Raw genomic sequence first — 14,796 nt, forward strand, 5'->3', positions numbered from 1 at the left:
AGCTTCTCCGAGCTAAAGGAGGATGTTCTAACCCATCGCAAAGAAGCTAAAAACCTTGAAAAAAGATTAGACAAATGGCTAACTAGAATAAATGGTGTAGAGAAGTCCTTAAATGACCTGATGGAGCTGAAAGCCATGGCACAAGAACTAAGTGATGCATGCACAAGCTTCAGTAGCCAGTTTGATCACGTGGAAGAAAGGTTATCAGTGATTTAAGATCAAATGAATGAAATGAAGTGAGAACAGAAGTTTAGAGAAAAAAAAGTAAAAAGAAATGAACAAAGCCTCCAAGAAATATGGGACTATGTGAAAAGACCAAATCTACATCTGATTGGTGTACCTGACAGTGACGGGGAGAATGGAACCAAGTTGGAAAACACTCTTCAGGATATTATCCAGGAGAACTTCCCCAACCTAGCGAGGCAGGCCAACATTCAAATTCAGGAAATACAGAGAACACTACAAAGATACTCCTCAAGAAGAGCAACCCCAAGACACGTAATTGTCAGATTCAGCAAAGTTGAAATGAAGGAAAAAATGTTAAGGGCACCCAGAGAGAAAGGTAGGGTTACCCACAAAGGGAAGCCCATCAGACTAACTGTGGATCTCTCAGCAGAAACTCTACAAGCCAGAAGAGAGTGGAGCCAATATTCAACATTCTTCAAGAAAAGAATTTTCAACCCAGAATTTCATATCCAGCCAAACTAAGCTTCATAAGTGAAGGAGAAATAAAATCCTTCACAGACAAGCAAATGCTGAGAGATTTTGTCACCACCAGGCCTGCCTTACAAGAGCTCCTGAAGGAAGCACTAAACATGGAAAGGAACAACTGGTACCAGCCATTGCAAAAACATGCCAAATTGTAAAGACCGTCAATGCTAGAAAGAAATTGCATTAACTAATGAGCAAAATAACCAGCTGGCATCATAATGGCACGATCAAATTCACACATAACAATACTAACCTTAAATGTAAATGGGCTAAGTGCTCCAATTAAAAGACATAGACTGGCAAATTGGATAAACAGTCAAGACCTATCAGTGTGCTGTATTCAGGAGACCCATCTCACATGCAGAGACACACATAGGCTCAAAATAAAGGGGTGGAGGAAGATCTACCAAGCAAATGGAAAACAAAAAAAGCAGAGGTTGCAATCCTAGTCTCTGATAAAACAGACTTTAAAACAACAAAGATCAAAAGAGACAAAGAAGGCCATTACGTAATGGTAAAGGGATCAATTCAACAAGAAGAGCTAACTACCTAAATATATATGCACCCAATACAGGAACATCCAGATTCATAAAGCAAGTCCTTAGAGACCTACAAAGAGACTTAGACTCCCACACAATAATAATGGGAGACATTAACACCCCACTGTCAACATTAGACAGTTCAACAAGACAGAAAGTTAACGAGGATATCCAGGAATTGAACTCAGCTCTGCGCCAAGTGGACCTAATAGACATCTACAGAACTCTCCACCCCAAGTCAACAGAATATACATTCTTCTCAGCACCACATCACACTTATTCCAAAATTGACCACATAGTTGGAAGTAAAGCACTCCTCAGCAAATGTAAAAGAACAGAAATTATAACAAACTGTCTCTCAGACAACAGTGCAATCAAACTAGGACTCAGGGTTAAGAAACTCACTCAAAAGTTCTCAACTACATGGAAACTGAACAATCTGCTCCTGAATGACTGCTGGGTACGTAACAAAATGGAGGTAGAAATAAAGATGTTCTTTGAAACCAATGAGAGCAAAGACACAACATACCAGAATCTCTGGGACAATTTAAAGCAGTGTGTAGAGGGAAATTTGTAGCACTAAATGCCCACAAAAGAATGCAGGAAAGATCTAAAATTGACACCCTAACATCACAATTAAAAGAACTAGAGAAGCAAGAGCAAACACATTCAAAAGCTAGCAGAAGGCAAGAAATAACTAAGATCACAGCACAACTGAAGGAGATAGAGACACAAAAAACCCTACAAAAAATCAAAGAATCCAGGAGCGGGTTTTTTGAAAGGATCAATAAAATTGACAGACTGCTAGCAAGACTAATAAAGAAGAAAATAGAGAAGAATCAAATAGACGCAATAAAAAATGACAAAGGGGATATTACCACTGATCCCACAGAAATACAAACTACCATTAGAGAATACTATACACACACATATGCAAATAAACTAGAAAATCTAGAAGAAATGGATAAATTCCTGGACACATACAGCCTCCCAAGATTAAATCAGGAAGAAGTTGAATCCCTGAATAGACCAATAACAGGTTCTGAAATTGAGGCAATAATTAATATCCTACCAATCAAAAAAAGTCCAGAACCAGACGGATTCACAGCCGAATTCTACCAGAGGTACAAAGAGAAACTGGTACCATTCCTCCTGAAACTATTCCAATCAATAGAAAAAGAGGGAATCCTCCCTAATTCATTTTATGAGGCCAACATCATCCTGATACCAAACCCTGGCAGAGACACAACAAAAAAAGAGAATTTTAGACTGATGTCCCTGATGAACATCGATGCAAAAATCCTCAGTAAAATACTGGCAAACCAAATCCAGCAGCACATCAAAAAGCTTATCCACCATGATCAAGTTGGCTTCATCCCTGGGATGCAAGGCTGGTTCAACATATGCAAATCAATAAGCATAATCCATCATGTAAACAGAACCAAAGACAAAAACCACATGATTATCTCAATAGATGCAGAAAAGGCCTTCAACAAAATTCAACAGCACTTCATGCTAAAAACTCTCAATAAACCAGGTATTGATGGGATATATCTCAAAATAATAAGAGCTATTTATGACAAACCCACAGCCAATATCATACTGAATGGGCAAAAACTGGAAGCATTCCCTTTGAAAACTGGCACAAGATAGGGATGCCCTCTCTCACCACTCCTATTCAACATAGTGTTGGAAGTTCTGGCCAGGGCAATCAGGCAAGAGAAAGAAATAAAGGGTATTCAATTAGGAAAAGAGGAAGTCAAATTGTCACTGTCTGCACATGACATGATAGTATATTTAGAAAACCCCATCATCTGAGCCCCAAATCTCCTTAAGCTGATAAGCAACTTCAGCAAAGTCTCAGGATACAAAATCAATGTGCAAAAATTACAAGCATTCATATACACCAATAACAGACAGAGAGCCAAATCATGAGTGAATTCCCATTCACAATTGCTTCAAAGAGAATAAAATACCTAGGAATCCAACTTACAAGGGATGTGAAGGACCTCTTCAAGGAGAATTACAAACCACTACTCAACGAAATAAAAGAGGACACAAACAAATGGGAGAACATTCAATATTGTGAAAATGGCCATACTGCCCAAGGTAATTTATAGATTCAATGCCATCCCCATCAAGATACCAATGACTTTCTTCACAGAATTGGAAAAAACTACTTTAAAGTTCAAATGGAACCAAAAAAGAGCCTGCATTGCCAAGACAATCGTAAGCCAAAAGAACAAAGCTGGAAGCATCATGCTACCTGACTTCAAACTATGCTACAAGGCTACAGTAACCAAAACATCATGGTACTGGTACCAAAACAGAGATATAGACCAACGGAACAGAATAGTGACTCCGGAAGTAATACCACACATCTACAACCATCTGATCTTTGGCAAACCTGACAAAAACAAGAAATGGAGAAAGGATTCCCTATTTAATAAATGGTGCTGGGAAAACTGGCTAGCCATATGTAGAAAGCTGAAACTGGATCCCTTCCTTGCACCTTATACAAAAATTAATTCAAGATAGATTAAAGACTTAAATGTAAAACCTAAACTCTGGCTAATATCCAGAATCTACAAAGAAACAAATTTACAAGAAAAAATCAAACAACCCCATCAAAAAGTGGGGAAAGGATATGAACAGACACTTCTCAAAAGAAGACATTTATGCAACCAAGAGACACATGAAAAAATGCTGATCATCCCTGGCCATCAGAGAAATGCAAATCAAAACCACAATGAGATACCATCTCACACCAGTTAGAATGGCGATCATTAAAAAGTCAGGAAACAACAGGTGCTGGAGAGGATGTGGAGAAATAGGAATTCTTTTACACTGTTGGTGGGAGTGTAAACTAGTTCAACCATTGTGGAAGAGAGTGTGTTGATTCCTCAAGGATCTAGAACTAGAAATTCCATTTGACCCAGCCATTGCGTTACTGGGCATATACCCAAAGGATTATAAATCACGCTACTATAAAGACACATGCACACATATGTTTATTGTGGCACTATTCACAATAGCAAAGACTTGGAACCAACCCATATGTCCATCGCTGATAGACTGGATTAAGAAAATGTGGCACATATACACCATGGAATACTGTGCAGCCATAACAAAGGATGAGTTCATGTCCTTTGTAGGGACATGAATGAAGCTGGAAACCATCATTCTGAGCAAACTATCGCAAGGACAGAAAACCAAACACTGCATGTTCTCACTCATAGGTGGGAATTGAACAATGAGAACACCTGGACACAGGGTGGGGAACATCACACACCTGTGTGTGGGGTGGGGGGAGGGGGAAGGATAACATTACCTAATGTAAATGAGGAGTTAATGGGGGCAGCACACCAACACGGCACATGTATACATATGTAACAAAACTGCATGTTATGCACATGTACCCTAGAACTTAAAGTATAATCATAATAATAAAAATTTTACATTCTACATGAAGTCCATGCTGCATTTTAGTTAATTTTTATATAGGGTGTGAGATTTAGTTCAAGGTTTGTTTTTTTGCCTATGGCTATCCAATTGCTCCAGCGCCTCTGAAAAGCCTATCTTTCCTCCACTGTATTGTTTTTGCACTTTTGCAAACAATTAAGTTGGGCATAGTTATGTGGGTCTGTTTCTGGGTTTCTATTCTTTTCTGTTGATCTATGTGTTTGTCCTTCAGCCAATACCATGCAATCTTAATTACTTTAGCTATAAAATAAGTCTTGAAATTAGATGGATTGATTCTTCCCACTTCAATCTTCTTTTTCAAAATGTCGTAGCTATTCTAGTTCCCCTGCCTTTTCATTTAAGATTTAGAATAATCCTATCTATATCTACAAAAAAACTTACAAGGATTTTACTGGGAATTTCATAATTTTGTATATAAATCTGGGGAGAATTGACATCTTTATTCCATTGTCTTCTAATCTATGACATGGCATGTTTCTCCATTTCTTTAAAACTTTAATTTCTTTCACCAATAATTTGTAGTTTTCAGCATGCAAGTCTTGTACATGTCTTGTGAGATTTACACCTGTCTTCCATTTTAATTTTGAATGAATATAAATAGTATTGCATTTTTAACTTCAGTGTGCTCATATGTGTATTACTAGTTTATAAAATATAATGTATTTTCTATGTTTATTTTGTATTCTGCCACTGTGCTAAATTCATTTATTAGCTCTATGAGATTTTTGTTTTCTTTGTGTGTGTGCATGTATGTGTATGTTTGTACGTCTCTTGGGGTTTTCTATGTAACTATGTCATCTACAGAAGGAAGCATTTTATTTATTTCTTTCTAATCTATACGATATTTATTTCCTTTTTGTGTTTTTGCCTCATTTCGCTGGTTAGAACTTACAGCACTATGTTGAATAAGATAGTGAGAATGGGCATCCTTGCATTGCTCCTGATCTTATAGGGGAGACACTCAGTCTTTTACTATGAAGTATAATGTTCTCTGTAGATTTTTTGTATATGATCTTTATCAAGTTGAGGAAGTTCCTCTTTACTCCTATATTTCTAAGAGTTTTGATTGTGAATGGATATTGAATTTTGTCATGCACTTTTTAAAATATTAATTGATATGATTACTTGGTCATGGTGTATAATTCTTTTCATATATTGGTAAATTTTATTTGATGGTATTTTCCTAAGGGTATTTTGCACCTACATTCACAGGGGATATTCATCCATAGTCTTTTGTTTTGTTCTGTATTATCTTTGCCTCGTTTTGGTATCAGAGTAATACTTAGCTTCAATAAAATAAATTGGGAAATACCCTTCTCTTCTATTTTCTGGAAGACACTGTATGGAATTGGTGTTGATTCTTATTTAAATAGTTGGTAGAATTCTCCAGTGAAGCCATCTGGATCTGGAGGTTTCTTTTTTGAGAGTTTTTCAATTAAGAATTTAATTTCCTTAATCGTTATGGGGATATTCAAATTATCTATTTAATGTTGGGTGAGTTGAGATATTTTTCATTTTATGAGGAATTAGTCTAGGTCCTCTAAGTTGTGAAATTTATGTTTGTAGGGTTATTCAAAGTATTTTCTCATTATTCTTTTGATGCCTCATGTATCTATCAATAGTCTTATCTCCTGTTTTATTCCTGACAATGGAAATTTATGTCTGTTCTACTTTTTTTTGGTACCTCTTGCTAGAGATTTGTCAATTGTATCAGGAGATGTAATATTTTACTTAATATATTCAAATTTTAGTTCATTATTGTCTTTGTCTGTTCTGCTACTATAAGAAAGTTACCTGGCCAGGCATGGTGGTCCACGCCTATAATCTCACAGGTGGAAGGCCAAGGTGGGAGGATCACTTGAGCTCAGGAGTTCAAAACCAGCCTGCGCAACATGGAGATACAGCATCTCTACGAAAAAGAAAAAATAGCTGGGCATGGTGGCATGCACCTGTAATCGATTGTACTGACTTTTTTCAAATAACCAGTTTTTCATTTCATTTTTTTCTCTGTTTTTTTCTGTTTTCAATTTCTTGATTTCTGCTCTTTACTATTTCCTTCCTTTTGCTTGATTTTTTTTTTCTTGAGGATGGAGTTTAGATTCTTATTTCATGACTTTTCCTTTTTGTAATGTATGCATTTAGTGTTATACAGTTTCGTCCTAATACTGCATTTGCTACATCTCACAAATTTATATTTTCACTTTTATTCAGTTTAATATATTTTTTGTTTCCCTTGAGATTTCCTTTTTGACCCATGGATTATTTAGAAGTGTGTTGTTTAGTTTTCAAGTGTTTTGAGGGTTTCCTGTTATCTTGCTGATGTTGATTTCTAGTTTGATTCCCTTGTAGTTAGAGAACACATTCTATATTATTTCAATTATTTGAAATCTATCGAGGTTTGTTTTATGTCCCAGGATGTGGTTTATCTTGGTATAAGTTTTGTGAACACTTAAAAGCATAAGTATTCTGCTTTTGTTGGGTGAAGTGTTTTATACATGTCAATTTGATCCTGTTGGTTGATGGTGTTTTTAGTTTTTCTATACCTTTGCTGAGTTTTTGTCTATTTGCTTCATCAATTGCTGAGAGAGGTCCTTGAAGTCACCAAATATCTCTTCTTTCAGTTTTATCAGTTTTACTTCAGTTTTGCAACTCTGTTGTTTGGTGCATACCCATTTAGAATTGGTATGTCTTCTTAGTGGTTAAACCCTGTTATTATTATATAGTGTCCCTCACTGTCTCTGGCAATGTCATTTGCTTTGAAGTCCATTTTAGTTGATACTAAAAGAGCCATTCCTTATTTCCTTTGATTTGAATAGCATGCATTTTTCCATCCTTTTACTTTCAACCAGCCAATATTGCTATTTGAAGTGTTTGTTATAGGCAGTACATAATTGGGTCATTTAAAAAATATATTCCTTTCCTCTATCTTTTAATTGGTATATTTAGACTACTTATATTTAATGTAATTATTGATGAATCAGGGATGTCTGCCATTTTATTTTTTGTTTTCTGTTTTTATTATCTGTTTTCTTTTTCCTGCCTTGTTGTTGGTTATCTGAACACTTTTTAGAATTCCATTTTTATTTATCTGTCATGTTTTTGAGTGTATCCCTTTGCATATCATTTTAGTGGATGCTCTAGGTATTTCTCTCTCTCTCTCCCTCTCTCTCTCTATATATATATCTTATGATAGTCTATTAGCATCATCATTCTACCAGTTCGAGTGAAGTATAGAAAACTTATTTCCTCTTATGTCTCTTTGCCTTCCCTCATTTATAATATAATTATCTTAATAATTCCTCTACATCCATTTAAAACCACATCAGGCAGCATTAATGTTTTTGTTTCAAAACATTAAACGTAACTTAGACTCTAAAAGAGGACAGCCTATTGTATTTGCATATATTTTGGCTTACCATGTTCTTTCTTATTTTCTAATATTCTAAGGTTCCTTCTTTTATGAATTCCTTTCTGTTTAGAGAACTTCCTTTAGTCATTCTTTGTTGTTTGTTTGTTTTTTGTTTTGTTTTGTTTTTCTGGAGATGGAGTTTCACTCTTGTTGCCCAAGCTGGAGTGCAATGGCATGATCTCGGCTCATTGCAACTTCTGCCTCCGGGTTCAAGCGATTCTCCTGCCTCAGCCTCCCAGGTAGCTGAGATTACAGGTGCCTGCCACTGGGCCCAGCTAATTTTTGTATTTTTAGTAGAGATGGAGTTTCACAATGTTGGCCAGACTGGTCTTGAACTTCTGACCTCAAGTGATCCACTGGCCTCAGCTTCCCAAACTGCTGGGATTACAGGCGTGAGCCACCACACCCGGCCTAGTCGTTCTTTTAAGATAGGTCTGCTGGCAACAAAGTCTTAGTTTTCTGTCTGAAAAAGTCTTGATTTTCTCTTTGTACTTGAAAGATATTTTTGCTGGACATAGAATACTAGGTTGGCAGGTCTTTTCTTTCAACATTTGAGAAATGTGCCATTTCCTTCTGTCCTTCATAGTTTCTGATGAGAAATCTGCTATTCAGTAGTTTTAGGCTGCAATATCTAAGGAAGGTATTCATGTCAACATGGGCACTAGGTCACAAGTTCCCTAAGTTTGAAGCGTCAGCTTCAACCAAACAAATTAATGGCTATTCTACATTCAAAAATCAGGAAATTTAAATTTATTATGAAATGTAATGCAGCATATAGTAAAGACTTAACCAGTGTTTTAAAACTCAACTTTCAAAGAAAAGATAGTATTGCTCCCTGTTTCATTAAAACCTAGAGATATGTAATCAGTAAGCAAGAAGGAAAAAGGGAAATTCACAAAGTAACTTTCTGTGTCTGTTTATTTTTAACCCAGCATGAAGAGAAATTTTATGTCCTTGCATCCATCCATCTCCATATCAGAAATGGAACCAAATGGCACCTTCAGCAATAACAACAACAGCAGGAACTGCACAATTGAAAACTTCAAGAAAGAATTTTTCCCAATTGTATATCTGATAATATTTATCTGGGGAGTTTTGGGAAATGGTTTATCCATATATGTTTTCCTGCAGCCTTATAAGAAGTCCACATCTGTGAATGTTTTCATGCTAAATCTGGCCATTTCAGATCTCCTGTTCATAAGCACGCTTCCCTTCAGGGCTGACTATTACCTTAGAGGCTCCAATTGGATATTTGGAGACTTGGCCTGCAGGATTATGTCTTATTCCTTGTATGTCAACATGTACAGCAGTATTTATTTCCTGACTGTGCTAAGTGTTGTGCGTTTCCTGGCAACGGTTCACCCCTTTCGGTTTCTGCATGTCACCAGCATCAGGAGTGCCTGGATCCTCTGTGGGATGATATGGATCCTTATCATGGCTTCCTCAATAATGCTCCTGGACAGTGGCTCTGAGCAGAAGGGCAGTGTCACATCATGCTTAGAGCTGAATCTCTATAAAATTGCTAAGCTGCAGACCATGAACTATATTGCCTTGGTGGTGGGCTTCCTGCTGCCATTTTTCACACTCAGCATCTGTTATCTGCTGATCATTCGGGTTCTGTTAAAAGTGGAAGCCCCAGAATCAAGGCTGCGGGTTTCTCACAGGAAGGCACTGACCACCATCATCATCACCTTGATCATCTTCTTCTTGTGTTTCCTGCCCTATCACACACTGAGGACCCTCCACTTGGTGACATGGAAAGTGGATATATGCAGAGACTGGCTGCATAAAGCTGTGGTTATCACACTGTCCTTGGCAGCAGCCAATACCTGCTTCAATCCTCTACTCTATTACTTTGCTGGGGAGAATTTTAAGGACAGACTAAGGTCTGCACTCAGAAAAGGCCATCCACAGAAGGCAAAGACAAAGTGTGGTTTCCCTGTTAGTGTGTGGTTGAGAAAGGAAACAAGAGTATAAGGAGTTCTTAGATGAGACCTGTTCTTGTATCCTTGTGTCCATCTTCATTCACTCATAGTCTCCAAATGACTTTGTATTTACATCATTCCCAACAAATGCTGATTCTTAATATTTAGTTGACCATTACTTTTGTTAACAAGACCTACTTCAAAAATTTTATTCAGTGTATTTTCAGTTGTTGAGTCTTAATGAGGGATACAGGAGGAAAAATCCCTACTAGAGTCCTGTGGGCTAAAATATCAGATTGGGAAAAAATGCAAAGCACATTGGATCCTACTTTTCTTCAGATATTGAACCAAATCTCTGGCCCATCAGGCTTTCTAAATTATTCAAAACAGCCACAACTTCCCCAGCTTTTCCAGCTCCCCTGTCCTCTTCAATCCCCTGAGGTATAGCCAACTAATGACGCTACTGGAAGCCGCAGAGCAGAAAAGAAGCACATCCTAAGATTCAGGGAAAGACTAACTGTGAAGAGGAAGGCTGTCCTATAACAAAGCAGCATCAAGTCCCAAGTAAGGACAATGAGAGAAAAGAGGGGAGAAGGATTGGAGCAAAAGAGAACTGGCGATAAGTAGGGGAAGGAAGAATTTCATTTTGCATTCGGAGAGAGGTTCTAACACACTGAAGGCAACACTATTTCTACTGTTTCTCTCTTGCCAGGGTATTAGGAAGGACAGGAAAAGTAGGAGGAGGATCTGGGGCATTGCCCTAGGAAATGAAAGAATTGTGTATAGAATGGAAGAGGGAGCATCAAGGACATGTATCTCAAATTTTCTTTGAGATGCAGGTTAGTTGACCTTGCTGCAGTTCTCCTTCCCATTAATTCATTGGGATGGAAGCCAAAAATAAAAGAGGTGCCTCTGAGGGTTAGAGTTGGGCACTCCAGGGAAAGATGGAGTAGAGGGCAAATTGCAAACGTTGTTGCACTCCTGAAATTCTATTAACATTTTGGCAGAATATGAGTAGGGAGATGCTGCCTTCCCTTTTGAAATAGCGTAGGAAAACGCTAAATAGTGTGAGAGGTTCCTTTCTGTCCACTGAAACAAGGCTAAGGATACTACCAACTACTACCACAATGACCATTGTAGTGACAACAATTGAATGCAGTCTCCGTGCAGGGCAGATTATGCCAGGCACTTTACATTCATTGATCCCATTTGACATTCACACCAAAGCTCTGAGTTCCATTTTACAGCTGAAGTAATTGAAGCATAGAGAAATTAAGAAGCTTGTTTACGTTTACACAGCTAGTAAGAGTTTAAAAAATCTCTGTGCAGAAGTGTTGGCTGGGTGCTCTCCCCACCACTACCCTTGTAAACTTCCAGGAAGATTGGTTGAAAGTCTGAATAAAAGCTGTCCTTTCCTACCAATTTCCTCCCCCTCCTCACTGTCACAAGAAAACCAAGAGTTTCTCTTTACTACGAGTTGTTGACTCGTAGTACAGTAAAGGGTGTAGGTGATATGGCATTCTGAAAGTAGGGAGGGACTAAGTAAGTCATCATACTAAACACAAATCCCAGTACCCTTTCCTTATTTAGCTTCCAGAATGATGACAAACAGACACAATCCCTGTCAAGACAGGACCCTGGAGGATTCTCCTATGGGGAAACTGCATAATCTGAAAAAAATGCTGACAGATACAAATAGTTGAGGATCCTTCAACACAAAAGCTGGGTGTCTGCCCTGTTACTCACCTGATGATGAAGCCCACAGTGCAACAAATCCCTTCCACTCACAGCATTTGGTCAACCTGTCAGAGCCTCCTTCTTAATTATGAACAATAGTCAATGAACACAATACATTTGAGGGAAAGGCCATAACATGAAAGGCACCAACAAATAAATGTGAGAGTAGATAGAGATCTTTTGAGTATAAAAGGTCCTCCAAAATAAGAGATTAAACCAAGATAGAGGAAAACACAGTAGCTAGGAAACAAGGAATCCAACATAGGAGAAAGTGAAGGGAATTCCCAGGATGTTGGTGTGTAGCAGGCTTAGAAAGCAACTCATTCATGTTGGAGCAGGACTTTTTTTTTTTTTTTTTTGAGATCGAGTCTCGCTCTGTCTGGAGCAGGACTCTTAAAGGACTCTAGGAGAGATGTCTCTCAGAAAAAGAAGAAATTGATTCATACACATTGAGAGGGATTTAGATTTCTCTTGCAGAGATTGAGATAAACTAGTCACAAATACATAGAAAAATAAGCAAGTAAAAACACAATAGAGTTTTTAAGTGCTAGAGGAAAAGAAACTTTTGTATTAGAGAGGAAGTATAACCACAGTACACTACATGGCTCAGCTGTGAATAATATTTACATAGAGGATAATGTAAATATAATAGTCTCCTTTATCTGTGGTTTTGCTTTCTGCAGTTCAGTTATGGCCAACCAGTCTGAAAATATTAAATGGAAAATTCAAGAAATAATTATTAAGTTTTAAAACATGTGCTGTTTTGAGTAGCATGTTGAAATCTCACACTATCCTCCTCCACCCATGTTCTGGGCAGGGCAAAGTGGGATGGTGTGAGATTTCTCCAGTGGATCCACAATGTATATGCTACCCACCCATGAGTCACTTAGTCATTATCCAGTTGCTCAGACCAACTGTTGTGGTATAACAGTGTTTGTGTTAAAATCACCCTTATTTTACTTACTAATGTCCCCAAAGCATGAGAATAGTGATGCTGGCAAATAAGATACACCAAAGAGAAGCTGTAAAGTTCTTCCTCTAACAGAAAAGGTGGAAGTTCTTGACTTAATAAGGAAAGAAAAAAAACACATGCTGAAGTTGCTAAGATCTACAGTAAGAACAAATCCATCTGTAAAATTGTGAAGAAGGCAAAAGAAATTTGTGCTAGTTTTGCCATTGCACCTCAAGCTGCAAAAATTATTTATTACACCCCACAGTGTGTGATAAATGCTTAGTTAAGATGAAAAGGTATTAAATTTATGGGTGGAAGACATGAACAGAAATGTTTTCCAATTGACAGCAATAGGGTTTTGTACTATTTGGGTTTGGTATTATTCGTATTCAGAGTCTTGGAATGCAACTCCCACAGATAAGGGGGTGCTGCTGGGGTGAAATACTGTGATATAACCTTTTTTTCAGGAAATGAAGGGAGAAGATGTGCACGTGTGTGGGAGAGGTATAAGAGACCTATGTTGCCATATTCCATTACAGAAAATGCATAATAACTAAATCTGAAAAATGATGAATAGCTGTACAACCATATTATTTAGCAATAGGAGATAAATACAGGTAGAAGCAGAAGAAAGAATGAGCAGGGGTTACCTCTATGGAGAAGCTGGGGTGGGAGGATAGGGTGGGGACTTCTCATTTTAAAAACTGTATAATTGCCTAACTTGTGAATATGTATTTCTGAAGTAAAATAAAAATTAAGTTAAAATTAAATTTTAAAATTCAAACTAATTCTGAGTTGTTTTTTAAAACAAAAACAAAAAAAGACAAGAAAGCCCATCAGAAATGGAAACTGAACATTGACAGAAGAAATGAAAGCAGGAAAGGACCAGAGTTGGACCTGGGTTCTTGAGAGAAGCCCATCTAGTCCTGCCATGGGAGGCAAGTCCTCTCTTGGGGTGAGGAAAGTCACTTTCTGGGGTTTAAGAGATTTGATATGTTACTTAGGATATTTTTAGTTGCAAGTAACAGAAAACCCAACCCCAAGTGGCTTATATAATAAAGGGATTTGATTATCTCATATAACTGAAATATACCAAGGGAAGTTGGACTTCAGGCCTTGTTCAACCAGGGCATCTGTGGGCCTTCCTCCCCAGATGTTGGCTCTGCCACATGGGTGAATCCTCTCAGGGAAACGAGCTGACTGCAAGCAGCCTGAGACTACATACTTCCTTATTTGTTTCTAAAGCAAACTAATGAAGAATGGATTACTCTGAATGAAGATGATGACAGTACACACCTAAAGTAGTTGAGGTCAAACCCACTGAAATCTCAGCTGGGAAAGGGGTGAAATGGGGTTTGCAGAGGCCACATATGTACTGCAAATGAGGTGGAGAGAGAGCTGTCAACCAGCCAGGCATCCATGCTGGGTATGGCCTGTACCTGAGCAGGCAGCTGGGCAGCTTTGGAGGGTGGGGAGAAATGCGGGCTCTAGGAAGAAGGGCAGAAGTTAAATTTTGAATTTCAGTTGTGAAGTCATAGGGATTTTCAATTGTCAATGAGAAACCTTAACAATTTTCCAAGGGCAAAATGGCCCAAATAAAGCTGGGAGTAACAGAGCAACCGAGGTCCTTAGGATGAGCAATAAGGGAGGGGTTGTGAATTATTAGTGTCTATGGCGTGTGTGTGTGTGAGAGAGACAGACAGAGAAGTAATGGCTTACTTTTCCTTTTTCCAGCCGGAGTGAAGCCTCCTATTTGTTGAAATATGTCCTTGGAGAGGAAACAAAATGGAAGTCTTTATTTACCATAGCAAAAGCCAAAAGTGTCCTGGGGTTTTGGACACAGCTCTTTTTGTTTGAGAGAATGGGTATTTCCTCAAGCAGCTACATACATTGTTCAACTGGGAGAAAGGATTTTTGTTGTGTAAACTTTGGTGGAATCATGAGACTGGAACTGTGCTTTCTCATTGGGGACCTAAGAAGCAAATGCCATTATATTTTGTAACTGTGTTAAATTCTTTATTTTGGATTTGATTAAGCTGA

At 37.9% G+C, this 14,796-nt stretch overlaps 1 protein-coding gene across 12 annotated transcripts in view; it reads left to right on the forward strand.

The window, feature by feature from the left end:
* Positions 1-13,540, forward strand: part of CYSLTR2 (cysteinyl leukotriene receptor 2) — a 60,321-nt gene extending 46,781 nt beyond the window's left edge. For all 12 annotated transcript variants that reach the window (XM_063619177.1, XM_063619178.1, XM_055244359.2 and 9 more), the window contains one exon: positions 9,075-13,540. In XM_063619177.1, the coding sequence (XP_063475247.1) occupies positions 9,076-10,119 (1,044 nt within the window). In that variant the 5' untranslated portion in view covers position 9,075 and the 3' untranslated portion in view covers positions 10,120-13,540. The remainder of the gene's footprint in view (positions 1-9,074) is intronic.
* Positions 13,541-14,796: the final 1,256 nt, after the last annotated feature.

Source organism: Symphalangus syndactylus, chromosome 15 (genome assembly GCF_028878055.3).
Source record: "Symphalangus syndactylus isolate Jambi chromosome 15, NHGRI_mSymSyn1-v2.1_pri, whole genome shotgun sequence".
Taxonomy (NCBI): domain Eukaryota; kingdom Metazoa; phylum Chordata; class Mammalia; order Primates; family Hylobatidae; genus Symphalangus; species Symphalangus syndactylus.